Raw genomic sequence first — 21519 nt, forward strand, 5'->3', positions numbered from 1 at the left:
CAACAAACAAAGATATAGGGAAGAAATACTCATCCAGACAGGAAGGAGGGGCAGAAGCCAGGCAGAGAGAATGCGGTGTGGTGGCTGGCGGTGGTGGCAGTGGTGGTGCAGGAGCAGCGGCAGCGTCAGGCCAGTGGAAAGTGCAGTCACATGTTTTTAAAATTGGGGGAGACACCTGGGGAGCATTCCCAGCTCCTGACCAGACCACACAGCTCACAGTTCCAGTGCCAGGGAAAATCAAGCCTCATTGCTTCTGACTGTGCAAACCAGTGGGGCTTGGGACAGAAGAAGAAACTGCTGGTCTCTCAGCAGAGTCCACTTGCTTAAAGGGCTCCCACAGTCCTAGATGTCCGCAGACCCACCCAATCTGAGAACGACAGCCACGGCAATAGCTAGAGAGGCGCCAGTCCCATACGAAAGTGAGAGAAGTGCCTGGAAAAGGGGCAAGTGCTGAGCAAGTGCCATTGTTTCCTCTCAGAGCCCTCCTCCACATACAGTGCCGCAATGTGGTGAAACGGGTCACCCTGTACTGATGAATACCTAAGGCTCCACCCCTTACAATGTAACAGCAATGACAGCTCTACCTAAGACACAGACACAAAGAAACACAGGAGCCTGTCAATATAGGAGACAGAGAAGTATGGTCCAAAAGGGGGAATGGATCAAGGTTCCAGTGGGAGAACTAAGCGACGAGGAGATAGCCAACATAACAGACAGAGAATTCAAACACTGGTGATGAAGATGCTCACTGGCTTGAGAGGTATGCTTGAGTATGGCTAACGCATAAGAGAAGTGAAGGCTATGGTAAGTGAAACAAAGGAAAACCCACACAAAACCAATGGTGAAGGGAAGGAAACAAGGGTTCAATCAATGATTTGGAACATAAGGAAGGAAAAAACAGTCAACTACTACAGAATGAGGAAACAAGAATTGAAAAAAATGAGGAGAGGCTTAGGAACCTCTATGACAACTTTAAATGTGCCAACATCTGAATCACAGGGGTGCCAGAAGGAGAAGAGGAAGAGCAAGAAATTGAAAACTTATGTGAAAAAAAAATGGAGGAAAACTTCCAAAATTTGGTGAAGGTAATAGACATACAAGTCCAGGAAGCATGGAGAGTCCCAGACGAGCTGGACCCAGAGGGGACCACACCAACACACATCATGATTAAAATGTCAAAGGTAAAAGATAAAGAGAGAATCCTAAAAGAAGCAAGAAAGAAGTGGAGAGTTACCTACAAAGGGGTGCCTATAAGACTATCAGCTGATTTCTCAAAAGACACTTTGCAGGCAAGAAGGGACTGGCAAGCAGTATTCAATGTGATGAAAAGCAAGGACCTACAACCAGGATTACTCTATCCAGCAAAGCTATCATTTGGAATGGAAGGGCAGATGAAGTGCTTCCCAGACAAGGAAAATCCTAAGAGTTCATTATCACCAAGCCATTATTATATGAAATGTTAAAGGGACTTATTTAAGAGAAAGAAGATCAAAACTATGAACACAATGCAGTGTGCAGATGATGTTTTATTGAGTTGTCCAGCTGAAACCTGTATGGATTTGTTAACAAATGTTACTCCAATAAACTAAATAGAAATAATTTGCTTTAAAATCAGAAAAGCATATTATGTCATCTGTTGGTTGCCATCATGTAGTCCCACCCTGGCTTTCCTCCCATCTCTCTAACTCAAATAGCCCCTCATCTTTAGTCCCATGGCCCCTTTGTCTAATCATATTATAGCACTTCCCACACGATCCTGCAGTTATTTGTCTGGGGGCACCTTCACTTTAGACTGCATGCCCCTTGAGAAAGACAAGTTCTCTTAACTGTCTTGTTACTTGCATCACCAAATTCAGTGCCTGACACGACATAGGAACTCTGTCATTGAACATATTGTTGTTGAACTTTTCTTCTTCATCCTTTATGTACAGGATGTGCAGGCAAAACAAAGAAAAGGAAAATTAAGTATTTCCTTCTCCTTTGGCTGATGAAATTGTCCCTCACTCCCTGCACTTCACCCAGGAAATTCAGAAGAGCTCCCTAATCCGGGTTCCAACAGTTTGGGCGGGAATAGCGCCCACTTTCTGGGTGTCTGTAATGAGGCCTTTCTTCAAAGGGAAGGTTTGGTCTTCACCACATGTCACCATTATTAACTTAAGTCTCCAGTTGGATGGGCCTACAGTGAATGTGCTTCTGAAGAATGCAGATGTTAGATAGAAGACCCTCGCCACTTTGTTGCATCCACCTAGCCTAGTGCCCTAAGGACAATGACAACATTACTGATTAGGAAGTAGCATCACTGAGTTTCTCGGAAGGAGAGAAGGAGGTATGCAATGAGTTAAGCGGACATCCCATGATACTTATTCTACTTATTCCACTGCATTGCAATCCATAACATGGACTCTGAAGTCAGATTTCCTGGTTTACGACCTGGCTCTGCTGCTTCCTAATTGTATTGCCCTCATTTTTCGATGCCTCAATATTCTCATTAGTAAAAAAATATCTTTCTTGTAGGGTTATTTGAAGAATTAATGCAGTTATAGAAAAATCTCAGGACAGTACCTGGCATATAGAAAATATAAAAAAATATTAGCTAAAGCAACCACTCTTTCTTTTATGCCAGAGTCTTGGTGTGCTCTACATAGCCCACTTTGCTAATACTTTAGCACGACCCCCTCCTCATCCTGTTATACTTTATTGCACACCTTTACTGACCCACTGTCCCTCACTAAAATACGAACTTTGAGGGACTCTGCTTTTCTATTCCATTTGCATTCTTACTGCCCAGCATAGTTCCTGTCACCTAAGAATAATCAGATGTCAAATGAATGATGAATGTGCAGTGGAAGAATCTCCATTTCAGAAGCCCATGTGTCAATTACCAAACCAAAGTGATCAGTACTGATTTAGTGAGTACTCTACTTGGGCTAATAATCCCTGTAACAGCTATCATTTATTGCATGATTACTGTGCCTGGTCCTATGGTCCCCTGTAATTGCTATTTTTGCAAGTCAAACAGTGGCAATTTCAAATGGCTCAATCTAATACTGTATTTTAATTTTATCAAGGTAAAATAGGGGACATTAATTATCTTAAAGATGAAAAAAAACAGACTGGTGGAGATTAGTGGCTTGCCAAGGTCATGGCTAGTAGGTCAAGGTCAAGGCCTGTGCAGTGAGGTGGCTGTCCTCAGGTATTCTGGTTCTGAAGACAGAGCTATGGCTCGGTAAACTCCCAGAGCAAATGTAAGACCAAATACATTGGATCTGATTTCCTGAGACTGTACAGGGAGCCAGTGTGTCCTGTTCAAAGTGAACAGCGAAGAAGGGCAGAGGTCTGGGAGAAACCCAACAATGCAACTTTCCTTTACAACATCTTTTTTTTAAAAAAAGATTTTATTTATTTATTTTTAGAGAGAAGGAGAGAAACATCAATGTGTGGTTGCCTTTTGTGCGCTCCCATCTGGGGACCTGGCCCACAACGCAGGCATGTGCCCTGGCAGGGAATTGAACCTGCAACACTTCGGTTCACAGGCTGGCGCTCAATCTGCTGAGCCACACCAGCCAGGGCCCTTTAGAACATTCTTGATTGTCATTTTCTTGTGCACTTGCTGGCATTGGCCTCAAGTCTTAATTACATTATCTTCAAACTAAGAGATGTTTCTCATTACAGACGAACAAGGGAATGTTTAATGTGTTAGCATGCAGGTGTCTGGAAAGCAAATCGTTGATTCAGGGTATTGAAATGAGTACTGTCATTGCAGCTGTCCCTGATGGGCACTCTATGGCAGGGCTTCTACAGGACACACATGTGTTCACTGGATGAGGTCTATGGCTCTTAGCTTCAGGCTTTCTTCACATTTTAAAGATAGACCAATTCAATTCCCCTACCTCTCCCCTCAAAACGGGAGAAACTGCCTAACTGTCATTTCAAAATTACAGCATGTGAGGGATTACAATTTGCATGACTTTTCCCATGTGATTCTTAGACAATGTTTATTTGGGATAAAGGTATTTGTACAGCATCCAGGAATACTGATAAATGCCTAACTTTCGATAAGGTAAATTAAGAGCATTAGAGGTGATGTTACAGCAATTTGTGGTGTCGTCTTTTCTTTGATTTGGGGGTAACTTTGGATTCAGAAAAACCTGGGTTTGAAAGCCTGACTTCATTACTTGCTAGTTCTACATTTTGGGCAAATAGCTTAACGTCTCTGAGGCTGAGTATCTTTGCCTGTAAAATGGCTGTAACAGCATCCTTACTGGGTTGATGTAAATGTTTGGTTACTTAATATCAGCAAAGCCTGGAGCCCCGTGTCTGACAGGTCAGTGCTAGCTCTCTTTCCCTCTTGTCCAATTCTCTCTGTCACCAATTTAGAAGAGAATATGAGAATGAGAATGTCAGTGAGGTAATAGCAGGAGGAGTATATTATAGCAGGAAAGGGAGATGGGCAACCTTGTGAGGCAGGGGAGTGACCTCTGGTGCCAATGGAGGGTTGCCGCTGAGGGTGTTTTCCTCTTGCCTTTCAGCCCCTGAAAATGCACTGCAGTGACTGTGCCCTGGTGACAAGCTCGGGACATCTGCTGCGCAGCCGGCAAGGCCCCCAGATCGACCAAACCGAGTGTGTCATCCGCATGAATGATGCCCCCACTCGTGGCTACGGGCGCGATGTGGGCAATCGCACCAGCCTGAGGGTCATCGCACATTCCAGCATCCAGAGGATTCTGCGCAACCGCCACGACCTGCTCAACGTGAGCCAGGGAACCGTGTTCATCTTCTGGGGCCCCAGCAGCTACATGCGGCGCGACGGCAAGGGCCAAGTGTACAACAACCTGCAGCTCCTGAGCCAGGTGCTGCCCCGGCTGAAGGCCTTCATGATCACGCGCCACAAGATGCTGCAGTTCGATGAGCTCTTCAAGCGAGAGACCGGCAAAGACAGGTACAGAGGCGTGAGGTAGGGGGTCCCTCAAAGGCACCCGGGAGGGTGAGGAATTGTTGCTGGCTGATTTCACCAAAAGCAAAGTTTTTGCTAAGGGATTTTGTGGTTGGTCCCCTGGTTCATGCCTTTGACAGAACTCATCTGTAGTTTCCTCTTGGAAACTGGGTTGCTCGAGCTGAATTTATAAGGCGAAGTGAAATGAAGAAATGAAACAATTATATTGGATAATCCAGAGCCAGATCCCTATTTTGGAGGAAGAGGCCACACAGCTGCTGGTTTACACTGGTAACAAGTGCAACATAACAGCTGTATTGCATTTCATCTGACTTGTGTGAACACTAACCAAAAAGAGGTATATGGGTGTATTTTTCCTTTTCAAAGGCAGTGTTTATTGAGCAACTTTACTTCACTGCACCAGGCACCAGGGATACAGTCAACACCAAGACGGATCTAGAGCCTGCCTTCCTGGAATAGAAAGCTGACCAGGCAGGCAAGCATGTGCCAAGCAGGGGCCAGTGTGCTGAGTGCCAAGTGAGGGGAAAAAAATGGTGCTGTGACATGCAGGACAGGTTGGCCTGCCATAGTCTAGGAAAAGACTTTCCAAACTGTTAGTTACAACTCAATGATGGGACATGGCGTCAGTGTACTGAGTCACTGCCTTGGACATGTTACCTAACTTTTCAGTGACCTCACATGTGAAAAAGGCATAGGGACTAGGCCTCATAGGACTGGTCTAATAATTAAATTCCCTTGTTTCCTTAATTCCAAACTTGTACTTTCATAATTCATATGCATTTAATGATGCAATTTAATCCTGGAAATATTGTGACCCTTGAGAACTGGTCCAGGCAACAGTAGGCATGACATCAGATGGAAAGAGGGGAAGGAGAGCTGGCTGCTGGCCTCCTTCCCTGGTCAGCTTACATAGGGGATCCTGGCCATCACTATGAGCTACATGAAATCCACTCATGTATTGCCCTTTGAAAAACCACAAGTAAGAGAGACTGTCACTCATTCGAATGAGTTATTTAACCAAGAGAGCATTCTATAAGGGAAGAAGAATGAGGGGAGTTATTTATAGTTTCATTTTTGACTGGTTGGAAAACTCTAAATAAGTGGAAATTCTTAGATGGAAAACACCTCTCTCTTTTTAGTTTAATGGTGTTTTTGCTCAATTTAAGTATTCCTGAAACACTGCTGCAGTGTTTGCTATTTAGGGTAATTACCCATTACTCTGGATCTTCTTAACAAATTATTTTAAGTTGGAAATTTGGAGACCAGTCATTGCACCCTTTGTTCATTTAGATCTCTAGGAAACAATCTCATATAAAAACATACCTCACTCACTAAATTAAAATCTGACCAGTGGAAACCTTTTATTCAATAGGTCTGTCTCCCTGATGAGCCCAACTGGAAGGAGGACATCAAATCTTTGCGGATTGGCTAGTGGGCCCCTCATGTGCAGACATCCATCTATGAGGGTACACATAGTCAGGGGAATCACATTTATGGACTTGTAAGGTGCCAAAGTACCTTGTGATTTCTACAATCATTGTGCCTTTTAGCTTTAGAGAGCTATCTTAAAGAAGATAATATTGTATCAATTCAATATTCTCAGGTGTCCATATTCTTATCTTGCAACGTACCCCAAGTTAAAAGAACCAAATCTAAACAACCCTTTAGAACAAAACTACATCTGTAAATTAAAACATAAAACATTTAGAGTCCTACAGTATTTCCTATATGTAAGCTTTTCTTGAAACTCAGCAAAACTGTAACATGTATTAAATATAAACAAAGTGTGGAATACCTAACTTTGTAAATCTCATGATCAGGACATTCTTTTCAGGCTAATATTTTGAGAAGTAGAATAACTCAACAGATATTGAATAATAGATGTTTCACCCTACTTAAAAGTGGAGAAAAAATGACTCAGGAACAATCTGCAATTAAGAAGCATGACAAATGGCAGAGATGGCCAAGTGGTGTTCTTTAACATTAGAAAGTAACTGTACTTGAAAATAACTTTATAATTGAATAAGGGTACATTAGGAAAATATGATTCAGAACCAATATTATAGTAATTAGATAAAGGAAGCATAAATGAAATAACTGCAGGAAGAATATTTCCATAGAGATTATAAATGAGATTCTGGTGGAGCAGAAAGGCCTTTAATTGTAATTTAGTATGCACTATAGAATTATCAGCTCAGTGTGTAACTTCATCATATAAAAGAATATCTGATAATTTTCCCTAATAAGCACATGACAGCTCTTCATATTCCTTCATTACAGCTGATTAAGTGTGAAAACAATAGCTATTCCTTTGTTGGAAAAAGAGTTCAAATCTTTTTAAGAAAGATAGCACAAAGCAGTTGCATTTTTATAGCACATGATCCCCTAAGACTATTATTTAGAAAGTCTGGGGAATTTTAAGTGGCACTTTAAAGAACTCTTCATGTTAGTTTTTTCAGTCCCCCACTTTGTATTATTCCCATTTTTATACCCCTGAATTCTTTTTCTGTAGAGCCACATCCTCCTGTATTTCAGGCTTGTGATCTCTACTAAATCACAACGAGAAAGCCAAAGTTATGGCGGAATGTCCGCCACTGGGAAAACCCTCTTGGTGTTCCTGACAACTCTAAAAGCATAGGGATGCCGGTGTGATTCCCAGATCTGGGTTCCACATGCCCCCAGTTATTGACTCACCCTCCTGAGTCTAGACAACTGGCCATCACACCCATCACATCGTTGTAGCCACATAGGTGAAGACAAGCTCTAATTTGAGGCACTGCAATTCCTTGCCTTCCCCCTCCCCATTCAGTCATTTCTGCTCCATCTCACCTCCTTCGTTCCCAAAGGTCTTATGAATGCATATACCCCAGGTGAGAAGAAGAGGGGATTGTTAATATCTGCATAGGCTGGAGGCTCCGGAATTTTGTAATTACTTCCCTGACTACTGATGATCGCTCCCACGCAAGAGTGAGTAGCAGTTTCCTTGTGGCTGCTAAAAAGCACTGAAAGGAATGACTGAATTATTTAGTTCATTTGCTCCAACCTGGCAACTAAGAGAGGAAAAGGGGGTCTCAATGTAGCACCATGTCAGACTAGATATTTTTGTGGTGTTCTATCATGTAGTCCTCAAAGAGCCCAGGAGGACGAAGTTTCCCGTGCCTGCTTTACAGGTAGGAAATTAGGGTCCAAAGACTAGCAATTTAACCTGCCTCAGGTCATTCAGTGGGTTAGTGATAAAAACTGGTAAGATACAAATCCACGGTATTCTCATCTTGAAGAGCTTCTATATTATTTCCTGGGCTATTAATATGTCAAGATACAATGGAATGGAAAACAAAAATGGGTAAAGGGATTAAGCATTAGAAAGTTGAAGCTGTGAGCTCAGGAATGGCTAAATCAATCATTCCTGTCAGATATTTGACAAAACAATGGACTTCTGAAAATGCCCCCCCCCCTTTTTGTTCCTTATGTAAAATGGAAATAACTCAAATTGCTTAACGAAAAGCATTCCTTCTTGAAGAGTGGTGCCACACAGTGCAAAGAGAAAAGCCTTTCTGTGATCCTGTGACTCACATCACATGTGGTGCTATGGCTGGGAAAGTCAGACAGTTTGACCTTGGGGATGGGTATTTCAAACTGACTGATGAGACATGCCCTAAACACTGAAAAAAAAAGTAAAAGTGTAACCCCAAAGACTTGAATTAATATCCACAGTAGCATAGTATGGTAGACTGAGTTTCTCACAGGGTCAAATTAAACCTTGATGTGGTGTCTCCGCAGTTATCCTTAGGCTTGGCACATACATGGTTGGAGCTCAATACCAATGTTTGAGTGGACAAATAAATAAATGTTGGGATGCAAAGATTCACTCCTTAAAGTTTGTCAAGTTTTGGTCTTCTGATAGAAATTTTCAGAGGGTCCTAAATGTTCTGAGGTAATATAAAGCAAATGCTCATTTAAACATGAGCATTCCTTTGGTCCTTTTTCCTCTGGTCATTAACCCCCCTCAAATGAATGACCAGCAGCTTCTCAAATAATGTTGTCTTGTTCAACATGCTTTGTCATAATGTTAATGAGGGAAAAATTGATTCCCAACCAGAGCCACTGTGTATGTGGAGTTTGCATATTCTCCTCTTGTCTTTGTGAGTTTTCTTCAGGTACTCTAGTTTCCTCCCACATCCTAAACATGTTCACATGAAGTGAATTGGCACATGTGCAAGTCCCAGTGTGAGTGAGTGTGGGTGTGATCGTGAGTGTGCCTACAATGAAAGGGCATCCTGTTCAAAGTTGGTCCCACCTTGTGCCCTGAGCTGCTGGGACAGGCTCTGGCCACCCAACACCCTTGACTAGAATAAACAGGTTGGAAAATTATCACCTTATTTTTTAATTTATCTTTCTAAAATGTATGTATAACTCATTTATTTGAATGTTTAATATTAAAAGTGGTTTAGGTCTTTATTTAAATGTCTGGTGATGTTTTTGTTACCAGAAATATTCCATAGGACCTTAATTCTTGTTTATATCAGTTAACCTATGGTAAAATTGGTTTTGTGGTAAGTCATTTTGCTTGAAGTGGCAGTTTCCAAGAACCTATTGTCAATGTTAAATGAGGATCTACTGTACTCCTAAGGAAAGACATTCATTTGGGATGTTGGTGTTAGTCAAGGCAAGCTTCAACTAGATGGATAAATCAATCAATTGATAGTCAGACAAATCCATGTTTAATCGTATTATCCACTCTGCTTGGGGAACAAGGAATATTTCTAGTTAGTCAAGTATCCTAGTTAATAAAACATTGACACAAGGGGGTTATCATATTACAAGAAATTGAGTTGTGGTGATGTGCACTTGAACATTGAAAGACAGATCATTATCTTTGATGATGAAAAAAGTCCTTTGAGCATCCTTTAATGTCACAAATCTACCGTGGTGGCTTGGCAATATCATTCAACATCATACCATGGAACATGATGGTGTTGGTAGAGATATCTTTCTGGTAAAGTTTCAGCTTTTGTCAAATGGAGAAAGAGTAAGTGTGTGTTTATAGTCAGCCTTGCTCCAAAAAGGATTTAAAATGGTAGTGGGCATAATGGATTATTTTACCAATTTTTCAGACTTAATTGTTGTTCCTTTCAGGAAGATCTCCAACACTTGGCTCAGCACTGGCTGGTTCACAATGACAATTGCACTGGAGCTATGTGACAGGATCAATGTTTATGGCATGGTGCCCCCAGACTTCTGCAGGTAGGATTTATTCTGCAAGTGTAATTCATCAGCAGAGCAGTGCAAGGTTTATAAATATCTGATTCCAAATATCAACCACAGAACATGTCTGTCTTCTTGAAGCAATTAATTAACACATCCCAAGTTCTGGGTCTAGAAATAACAAACAACATTTAATTATGTGATATAAAATATTGAAAGTTTTTGTTTGTACATCTGGAGAATTAATCCATCTTGTGGGCTTCATTTATCCTCTGAATATTTATCAACCAAAAGTTATGCAATAATTGGCATAATATTCAAGATGAACAGTCATTAAGAAATATTTGTTTTCTTTTCATTTGAAAGGAATGTGGTAATTTTTAATGAATTAAAGACAAGCTTTTTTTAATGATAATACCTGTTTCCTAAAATTGAAATATTACTTTGACCCTCTTTCCCTCACCACCAAGTAGCCTCAGTTTGTGTTTCTAAGGCCAAAGTATGGGCATAATTATTTTGATGTATCACATTAAAGGGAACATACAGGTATCTCTGTTGCTACCTTAAGTTACTTCCTGGCATGTGTCCAGGCAGCATTTGGTGTCCTAACACATGCACTGATTTGAGGGAGCTCGATTGAAAACTCCTCTCTAATTTAAAGTTGTGACGCCTATAAATTCAGAAAGTGGCCTAGTTTGCAGGCATGCCTGATGCCCATGGCCTCAGTCCTGATCTTCAAATGGTAAAACCTGGGGTGAGGGGGTGCTTTAAAATTTTTCAGTAAAATTTATGCTTGCTTCATACGTATTAAATATTTAAACCTAACAATTTCTCAGAGGCCATAAGCTTTTATGCAAAAATCTACAATCTGGAGGTTTGACACAAGGATGAGAAAAGGGTATTTAATCATGTTGTTTCCAGTTGGCCACTTCTCTCCCACCCTCTGTAACCCAAAAACCCAACAGCAGCAGTAGTCATTTGTGTAAGAGTCAGGTCACAGAAGAGGAGGAAAGGTGTGGATAGAGCAGGCCTTTATTATGTGCCTGGACTCACTCGTCCCCCAGAGTGACATACGTAGTAAGACAGGGCGTAGTGTCTGGAGCCCGACTGCACAGGTTCCATGCTCGGCCTGGCCATTTGCTAACCTAGTGTGACCTTGAGCTCATTACTCAATCTCTTGGTGTCTGAGCTTCCTCATCATTATAAGTGGAGGTGATGATAATAATAGACTCTCCCTCATATGATTGTAGGTGGATTAAAAATGTTAATACAAAGAAAGGGCTTAGAATAGGGCCTAGTTCATAGCAAGAGTTAGCTTAGATTCTCACCCACTTCCTCATCACCTGATTCACTGGCCTTGTTTCCATGTTTAAAAATCTATGTGCAAAAAGTAGGTAGGATAGTATAAGAAAGCAAACTGCCTCTTCAACAGGCTAACAAAGACAGTGGGAGCGGCACTTATGGGCATGCAAAGAGCTATCAAAGTTGATGGTTATATGGAGCATATAATTATGTAATATTGCCATTAGGATGCCAGAGAGAAAGCGCATGAATAAATTGAAATGCTAATGACTAAGGAAATATTCCATTTATTATGGAAAACAAATGAAAGGCAAGTTAACCTGTCATTTCTCTTACTCAGAGTTAGTTCACCAAGACTTGTTCACAGATGGAAACAATTCATGGAATGACACTAACAAGGAAGTCAAGATATGCCAACGCACCATATGTTGTCACCACCTCTAGGTTTCTGTTCCTCAGCCACCATCCCAAAAGTTCGATAGTTGTTCTCACAAGATGCTTTCAGCAAGAACTCTTCAAAAGGATCCCTCTGCCCAGTATCCTGACAGAAAGTGGAGAATTGTGCTGGGTGTCATCTGGAGGAGAGGGTCAGGATGGAGAAAGCATCCTGCTCAGTCATAATGCCTGTTTATGAAGGGCAAGAAGGACCAGGAACAGCACAGACTGATGCTCAAGTTTCTTTCATCTTCATTACAGAACATATTGGTTGAACCACCAGGCACCCTGTTCCTAACTGGGTGACCTTGAGCCTTGCTTTCCTCATCTGCGAAATGGTGATAGGAAATAATAAAAGCAAGCAGGTCATGGTTGGGATTAAATGAGGTCATGAAATTTGAACATCTGATATAGTGCCCAACACACAATTAGTGCTCAGAAAAGATCGCTATTATTTCTAATACATTAATATGATACTATAAATATATGAAACTATTATTATTACTATTATTTTATCCTAAGTACTTGAGATTTACCCTGACAGGCATTGAGAACTTGGGGAAGTTAAAAGAACAGGACACAGCTCTTGCATAGTAGAGGCTCACAATAAGCCTTACCCACGTCCAAAACTAATGAACACAGCAAAGCCTCTTAGAGTCAAATGACTCTTTCAAACAGTATCTGCAACAAAAGAATGAAAAAGCAATATGTAAGTCAGTTCCTCTACTAGTCTGACCATTTCCACCTCAACTTTTTTTTTTTTTGCCTGCTTCTCCTAGCTGCTCAGCCCATCTGTTCTCCAGTGACAAAGGGGTGGGCAAGGACTCCCAGCACCCAAGTGCTGGGGGCCATGTCTTAACTATGTAAGGGGCCATGTGTCATACAGGGTACATGTGTCATGAGCTCTAGGACTACAGGAGGTAAGATATCAACAGGGCCAAAGGTGGTAAGGGAAGTTTCGGGGAGAACAAAGCCTCTGGAAGAGCTCAAGGAAGTCAAGCTCACCAGGATGTAAACTCCACATGGGCAGAGACTTTGTGTGCTTGGTTCCCTGCTGAAGCCCTAGTGCAAGGACAGCAGACGCTTACCATCCAGGCCTATAGCAGATGCTCCGTAAATGTTAAGCGAATGAATATTCTTGTCCTCTACTCTCTCTTTAGTGCTGTAGTAAGAGGACGCTGATGTAGGTGGAAACAACCACTTCTGCCTCTCAGAAGCTGTTGAACTTGATGAAGTTATTTGACCTCACTGAGTCTTAGCAACTTTGGGCAAGTTATTTAATGACTGTCTCAGAAGCCTGAGCTTCCATATTTGTAAGACAGTGATGACAATAGTACTTAGATCATGGATTTATATAACAGTTCCATGAGGTAACAGGTGAGGAATGCTTGGCACAGCCCTGGTGTATGTGAAGCACGCATATATTTACCAGGTGCACTGGCTCACTAATCTGCAAGTGCAGATAGCCATTGGCACATTTTAAGGATGTGTCCCAAGAGCACTAATGAATGATGTGGAACTGGTTGCTGGGAAGGGAAAGACACACATGCCTCCTGTGTGAGCTGGGTCCTTTGTCTCTTCACTCTTGAGAATTGGCCTCATGTGACCTCACGGGCTCCTCACCGTGTACTTACTATTGCACTGCTTCCTCCAAGTGCCCAGTTTCTTATGGGAATGAAGCATTAGCCACATGGGGCCAGATTTCAGCAAGCAAAAAGAGAGCCAACTATTTATTTTTGGTAAATTAACCTTTTTGGAACTTAGAACACAATTAGTACCCTCAAAAGAAGTCATTTATTAAATTAATCAGAGAGACAAACAGACTTTCATTTATTCAACTCACTTGTGTTAGGCACTGGGGACATAATGAAAGATGAACAACAGAGGGTCTTTGCCTTCAGTCACCTGAGTGTCACAGATCAGATTCTGTTACTTAAACCCCTCCATCATCCCCCAGAGCTTTTAGAAAGAGTTCACACTCCCTAGCTTAGCACACAAGTCCTCCAGGATTTAGCTTCTGTGTCCACTTTAGTCTCATCTTCTCTGCTTACACAGACTTATTTTAGCCATATTGAAAGTCTTAAAAGGACCTCGCCCTGCTGATATTGGTCCCTTTGCCCTTAACTTGGAATGTCCATCCATTCCTTCTTAATCTGATGATTACTACTGGCTCTTCAATAAGAATACTAGTGGTTGATGTTTTTTTCTGCACATACCACATGCTGGCCCTACACTTAGTATAAATACCCATGCCATTTCACTGAACTTTTATGATAATCCCACGAGGTACACATTATTATCATCATTTTATATAGGAAACTTAAAGACATGAAACAGCTGGCCAAGCTTGTAGAGCAGAGAGTGGCAGGGCTAGAATTTCTATCCAGGTCTGCAGGACGCAGGAGCCAAAGCTCCTGACTTCACTGTTTCAGATGCAGCAGGCCCTCCTCCTCTTCTCTGACCTCCTGTCTGAACCAGACCTCACCTGTGCACTCACGGGACCCTCTGCCTCCTTCACCCTGCCTCACCTCATTGGTTGTTCATTTCCTTTAGTTGCCTATAGGCTCCCTAAGAGGAAGGGTTGTGTCCACATTTGTATCTTTAGCACTTGTCATTGTGTCTTGCACATGATATGTATTTAGCATGGATTGGCTTAATAAATAAATTTTAAAATCTCCCTTTTCTTGGCAATGTTTAAGAGACTGATTCTAAACATATCTCAAGACCAAAAGTGGCAGGTGAATAAAAAGTATAATCACAAATGGCAAATTCAGATTCAAGGGTCCTCAGAAGTCACGGGTGGGCACCCATTTCATTCTCAGTCAGGACTGGCTTTGGGTCCTCCAAGTGGGGCCCAGGTATCAGGCATAGATCTCCACTTGCCTTCATGCCCAGACTCCAGGCCCATCAGTGTTCGGAAAGTGGGAGATTATTCCCGTGCTTCATCTTAGACAGCATCAAAATATATTATTGTGTGGACAGTAGCCCCTTAAATCATGCCATATCCATACAGGAAGCCACGTCCTTTCTCTCTAGGTGGACTATAAATTGCAGTAAAAAGATCTGTTATCCTTGCTTTCCAAACTAAGTTATGTTAGGTATTTTTAATCTCATTTTCCATTGTAAATTATTGGCAATAATAATGGGCTAAGCATTTAAATTCTATCTAATAATCTTATTTCTGGTCATACTTAACACATTACCAAGTTTACAACTCTCAGTTACCCATTATTTCTTCAGTATTAATTAGAAGAGTAATGACTCAGAGAGATCACTGTCGTGGAACTAAATTAATATCTCATCCATAATGTGAAGGACATCTCAAAGGTATCATGAATATCAGAGAGTTGATTCTGCTAGAATTATTAGCTAGTGCACATTAATAAATCTGCTGGCATAACAGAATAAGTTTCTACATGGCAACAGTGCACTGTGCAGAATCTGATGCTTACAGAGGACAGATGTGGCATGACAAAGCACCCATGTGGTTCACGTTTTAGGAAGTAGTCTTTAAATATATAGTTGTATTTCTTCCTAGATGCTTATTGTTTCTTCTTTCTTTGCTGTAATTCGACCAACTCTTACCTTCCTTCTCCTTCCTGTGGGTACCACTGATATGTTATAAGATGTTATGGCACCCCCTGAGGTGCCTGGGTTGTCGGGGGTGAGTTCAGGTGACACTTTGGCTCTTTGCCTCATGACGGGTAAAGAGTTGTAGTCTCTTGGTGCTCAGTGTGCCCCAAATATACAAGTATTATTCTGCCCGCTTCCAAGGTGTGCTGCAGTTTACCTTCCAGGCAGACCTCAAAGACAAGAAATCAGGCAGCAGAATAAGGTGGCTCAGTGGGTCTTCTCAGCCTGAGGCAAATGTTTTGGAAGGCCTGTTGGAGGAACATTTTCTTCTGAACACTGCATAGTGTTCCCAAAGACCTCCCATGCAAGCCAATTTCAGAACAAGGAAGACACTTGACAGCTATTGATTTCACTCCCTTCCTCAAACATTTCCTGACTACTTGGTCTATGCCAAGTATCGCACCAAGAATAAAGGTGTGTTTAGAGAGTGTTTAGAGAGGAGCAAAGGCACCATTCTTTTCTTACACATAATCTAGCCGCATTCCCAGAGAGCAGGGTTAACCTAGATCATAGCAGGAAACGGAGTTACCCGGGTCCCTTGCTTGTTAATGTTATGAGGTTTCTTTCCAGTTGTACACCTTCCAAAATGAGACATGACAAACTCCGGCTGCCATTAACAACAGCGGGCAGGACTGTGAATGAGCATGAAGCCTCTGCTCCGCAACTGGACCAGCTGCACCAAGCATGGGGCACCTCTGTAAATAAGTGGTTGGGAAAATGCAGCAAGGACGAAGTTGTCCCCAACCATGTGCTGCCAACCCCAGTGGGGACCTAGAGTGCCGTCGGTACAGAGATCCAGCTGGTGGGAAAGGAACTTTTCCAAGATACAAAGCCTCACTCTTAAGAGGACAGCTTTGATCCAGAATTGGGCTCTGAAACTTCTTCAATGTCTCTATGCATGAGTTTTTGCATATGTAAAATAACAAAAATGACAGGGCCTTTCTCACTGGGGCTTTGTGAGAATTAGATAAGTCAGTCTATGGAGAGTGCGGAGCACTGGGGTTTGGGGTCGAAAGAGTCAAGTCTAGCTTCTTGGATGGTCCATGAATGAGGCTATGTGCTGAAAGCCAGGCACAGGACTTGACCTGGCTGCCAGGTGCTCACCTATCCAATGGAGCAGCGATACTTACCTGAGACTGATGGAGAAGTAAAAGCAATAATGCAAGTTAAGAACAAGGCTTAGCAGGTATTTAAATCAGCCATCTCAAACCTGGCTGCATATTAGAATCCCCTAAGGAGCTTTTTAATGTTATTGTATTTTTAAAAATAGGGTTTTATTAATATAGTTTTAGACTTCCTGAGAAAGGTGCAAAATAAAACACAGAGTTCTAGTATACCTTTCACTTAGCCTCCCCTAATGTTAATGTTTTGCATAATTATGGCTCAATTATCAAAACTCTGAAATTAATACCAGTACACTATTCTGAACTAAACTACAGACTTGATTTAGATTTCATCAGTTTTCTTACTGATGTCTTTATTTTGTTCAAGACCCAGAATGCCTTTGCATTTACTTGTAGTGTGTCCTTAGACTCCTCCAATCTGTTACAGTTCCTTAGTCTTTCCTTATTTTTCATGACTTTGGTGATTTTGAAGAATTCTGGTGCCATTATTATAGGATGTCCCTCACTTGTATTTCTGTGATTAGATTGATGTTATGCATTACTGGACATGATATCACAGAGGCAATAAGCCCTTCACAGCATCTTATATCAAAAGTTACATAATATCAAAATATCTTATTACTGGCCATGTTAACCTTTATCACTTAGTTTAGGTGGTGTTTCTTCTGGGTTTACTCATTGTAAAGTTACTATTTTTTCCCTTCGTCATTTATAAGCACCTTGGGGGAAGATACTGTATGCAAATAACCTACTTCTCCTATCTATATCCACACTAATGTTCTATTCATTGGTGCATCTTGGCTGCAACAATTACTATGCTCTTCTCATGGTGATTTCTGTTCCTTCATTCTTTCTAGATTTATTAACTGGAATTCTCTAAGAAAATTCTGTTTCATTTCCCTCATTTATTTAATTATTCAGTTGTTTATTGAGGTCATCATGGACTTACGATTATTTATTTTATTTTATAGGTTTTTTAATCCAATACTGTTGTTATTTATTTTGATACTAAAACCTAAGACACTTTTGAAAATGCCTATGCCTGGGACCTTCTCTAAATCAATTAAACCCAAATCTGTGGAGGTGGAACACCTGTGTGCACTAAATGTTAGTTCTCTCACTCTCCCCACCTGCTTCCTTTATAAAGAAAAAAAAAATCCATCTTCACATTATTCTGCAGAACTTGCTCCCACACTGGCCCATGGAGTGCTGGCGACAGGCTGTGGCCCTCTGGGTTACTGGCTCTGTGATGATCATACTGCCCTTGCCCCGAATACAGACGTGGTGCCCGAGTCCTCCCTTCACAACAGTAGCCTCCTGATGTGGAAAATCTGCTGATACTTATTGTTGTTTTCACTGGGATCAGGGGAAGGAAGAAAAAACCACAGCAGCCTTTAGAAAGTTAGGTTTGAGGAAAGAACTCAGGGATTATGACCTTAACCTGCGAAGGGCTTTCTGAATGGAACGGTGACTATACCTGATGGCAGGCTCATGACCGGAGGGCTTTCCTGCCGTTGCCTCAGCTCTGCCTTCCCAGCCCCACAAAGCACGAACCTGCCATTTAGACAGAGTTTTAAAGGATGCAGACAACCCCCACTTATTTGGACACTTTTGAAATCAAGAATTAAATTTACCAAATATGTAAATTTAATTCTCTCTTTAGGTGATCAATATAGAGCCAGATGAGGTTTCATTCAAAGAGATGGTCATCTTGAATAAGGAAATTGATCCTATAGCAGCCTTCGGCTGGTTTCCAATTTCCCTCTATTCGTAGGTGCCAAATCAATCTCATGATTATTTTTAGAAACGTAATTGTTTCCTTAGTCAGACTGATGCCAAGAATATGTCCGAAACAGATTAATCAAATTTAAAACCTGACCTGTACTAGAATAAAAGCTTAACCCTGAGTATACCATGGCACCATGAATTTGGCACAGTTCCCCAAATTATACCACATGAATCTGGAGAGATTTGTCTCACAAGATTCTATTTCTTTGTATTTATTTATTTCTTCATGTGGTAGTTACAACTTAATTTTTTCCTGACACGCATTTTCTGTATTGAAAACACCTCCTATTAAAGTTTTAAGGGGACTTCAATATTTAGGATAAGTAAATAAATGATATCTGTAATAGACAACTGTTTCATAGTAGAGCACAGAGATACTTCCAAGACAGGCATAATAGAGATGCAAAGTATAAATTCAGCACGGTTTCCAACCTGAGATGAGGAAGGTTTAAATGCTGCATGACAGAAATAAATCTCTCTTCCTGGAAGAACTTCAACCTCAGAAGAGAGGCAGCTCAAAGGTTTATTGTCATTGGAGCCACAGACTCGAAACGCTTCTTGATAAAAGACCTGTAAATTTGCTACTCTAAAAGCCATTTGTTTATTGATCTCCCCAGAAGAAAACAAATAGGCGTTTAGCAAGATGCGCATCTTTGGGAAACAAGGTTACTGCGCTTACAGTAGAGCCCTAGTGACCAGAGGGGAAAACCCAGGACCTTGGGCCTGGAAAGTGATTTGCAGGGACACTTGGTCCTTTTAAGAGAAGAGCTAGGAAGAGACTACGAAGAGCATTAGTCTCTGCCAAAAGACGAGTTAGTGGATGTAGCTCAAGGTAGCAAGATTTATCTACTGGGATATCATAATCTTACCATCTAGACTGCATGAATGAAAGCCAGTCTGAGACCATGGCTCTTTGTGTTTCAGATGTGTTAGCTCTCTTAGTAGGCCTACAATAAGAACACACACCGCCTTCAAGAAATGAGCCAGTGTTTCTTGTTTGAAGCAGAGACGGGAATATAGAGACATGAAGATGTGCCTGTCAGGCTACACAACAGGGATTGAGGATTTGGAATTCTGGATTTAGACTCTAGATTTGAGTTTATTGTCTATCTAGATAACAGGAGGAAAATGGTGGCATCATGCCTGCTATCTTCTTTCTCTCCCATGAAATCAACTAAGATCATCAATGTTCCATACCTGGAGAAGAAATTGTCTTTAGAGGCTTGTTGTGTAGCTTCTAACTCCATATAAATTTCTTCCAACATCAAACATTTAAAAATTATTTTTTGAGCACCTACTAGGAACAAGACAAAGTCCTGCCTTCATGAACAGGCAATAAGCAAGGAAACACCAACAGTAGCTTCAGACAGTGATGATGCTATAGAGAAAATAAATCTGAGCGAGAGGAAGTGAAAGGGGTGGGCATCAGGTAAAGCATCTCTGCAGAGAACACATTTGAGTCAATCACCAAAGGTGCCAGGAGTGAACTGGTGAGAAACTGTTCTAGCCAGGTGGCTGTCCTTAAGTGCAGAAGCCTCAAGGTAGGGACGAGCTTGGAGGTGCTGATGACCAGAAAGGCCAATATGGCTGGAGCACAGGGGACGAAGCTGGGTGGGTTAGGAGAAGGCTCAGGAAAGGAGTCAGATCATGTAACACCTTACAAAGTCATACTCTTAGTATAATTACAAGTCTCTGGATGATTTGGGAGTTGGGATAGGAAAGGAGAATGATCTGTTTTTGCTCTACAAATACTTATAGACATTCTCGTAGTAATGAGACTGTATGGGTACAAGAATAGAAATAAGAACTCTAATTGGGTCTTAATATATACAGGTTTTGCACCCCAAAATTCTGAACATCCCACAGCACACTTTGAATCTTTTTGTTTGATAATAACGGTTAGTGCTTTTATTACATGGCCTCAAAACCTCTCCACTTGCTTATTGCTTAAACAACAGAAACTATTTGTTGACATTTATTTAACTTGAAAATATGATTTATGCTTATCAGCTTTATTAAGGATAACATCTTACCTCAATCAGTCAAATGATTTTTTTTTCCTTAACCAGTTGTCTTATTTGTCCCCTGCAGAGATCCCAGTCACCCTTCCGTCCCTTATCACTATTACGAACCTTTTGGACCAGATGAATGTACCATGTACCTCTCCCATGAGCGAGGACGGAAGGGTAGTCATCACCGCTTCATCACAGAGAAACGAGTCTTTAAGAACTGGGCACGGACATTCAACATTCACTTTTTTCAACCAGAATGGAAACCTGAATCACTTGCTATAAATCGTCCTGAAAATAAACCTGTGTTCTGAGAAATGAGTGTGCCAGACCGAAGTCCCAAGCACCCACTGCATCAGACACCAGGCCGCTGAACTTCCTGATACACCAGACACGCAAGAGGAGCAGAACTGGCACGAAATCGCTTCACTCCTCAACAAGTACCACGTGCACAGATGACCATGAGATGTGGCTGCAAAGCAGTGCAGTTGGCTTACAGGAAAATCCCAGAATTAGTACATTCTAACGAGTGTTCTCCCTTTCAAAAGAGAACACATTTCAGTAATGCTGCCCCAGCTAAAGACATTTTGAATCTCTTTAAGTATTGCCTTCAAAACTGAAACACTAGCAACTCAACAGTATTTATTAGTTGTATTTCTTTATAGAACTGCCACGTCAAAAGACATTTTTCTATCAAGCTGTATCCTGACCTGACATAGAATCCTTGTCATCTGCTGGACCCTGTGTGTGTGATTTGTAAAAAGCAGCCTGAAAGTGTGGACATGGTTTCTGAAGAGCACATCTCCACTGACTTTCATAAAGCAAATGCTCACATTTATTTATTGAGAGTTTTGTAGTGTATTCCAGGCCAGTATTTTTATAGATTGTTGTGTAGTAATGTGTCCTTATCTTTACTTAGGTAATTTATCCTCACTCTTGAATCCCGAATGCTGGTCAGAAAGGGCCTGGAATCAGAGGGTGGGTGAGATCCTGTGCCCGCAAGCTCACTGTTAGCATGCAGTTGGAATTGGGCTTGGAGATGTTGCCTTGCTTTTTCTGAACCCTTGGG

At 41.4% G+C, this 21519-nt stretch overlaps 1 protein-coding gene across 1 annotated transcript; it reads left to right on the plus strand.

Moving 5' to 3' along the window:
* The first annotated feature begins 4535 nt into the window (after positions 1–4535).
* Positions 4536–21288, plus strand: LOC150015128 (alpha-N-acetylgalactosaminide alpha-2,6-sialyltransferase 5). The gene is made up of 3 exons (XM_090269634.1): positions 4536–4939; positions 10091–10198; positions 20533–21288. Exons 1-3 carry the CDS (start codon positions 4539–4541, stop codon positions 20762–20764), a joined length of 741 nt encoding a protein of 246 aa, XP_090125760.1. The 5' UTR covers positions 4536–4538; the 3' UTR covers positions 20765–21288.
* Positions 21289–21519: the final 231 nt, after the last annotated feature.

The sequence above is a fragment of the Furipterus horrens genome, unplaced genomic scaffold (assembly GCF_987537825.1).
Source record: "Furipterus horrens unplaced genomic scaffold, mFurHor1.1.pri manual_scaffold_3, whole genome shotgun sequence".
In the NCBI taxonomy this organism is placed as follows: domain Eukaryota; kingdom Metazoa; phylum Chordata; class Mammalia; order Chiroptera; family Furipteridae; genus Furipterus; species Furipterus horrens.

Coding starts and splice junctions, on each gene's coding strand:
- LOC150015128 (XM_090269634.1), top strand. CDS start 4,539: ATGCACTGCAGTGACTGTGCCCTGGTGACAAGCTCGGGACATCTGCTG. Junction 4,940..10,090: donor CGAGAGACCGGCAAAGACAG/GTACAGAGGCGT, acceptor TGTTCCTTTCAG/GAAGATCTCCAACACTTGGC. Junction 10,199..20,532: donor GTGCCCCCAGACTTCTGCAG/GTAGGATTTATT, acceptor TGTCCCCTGCAG/AGATCCCAGTCACCCTTCCG.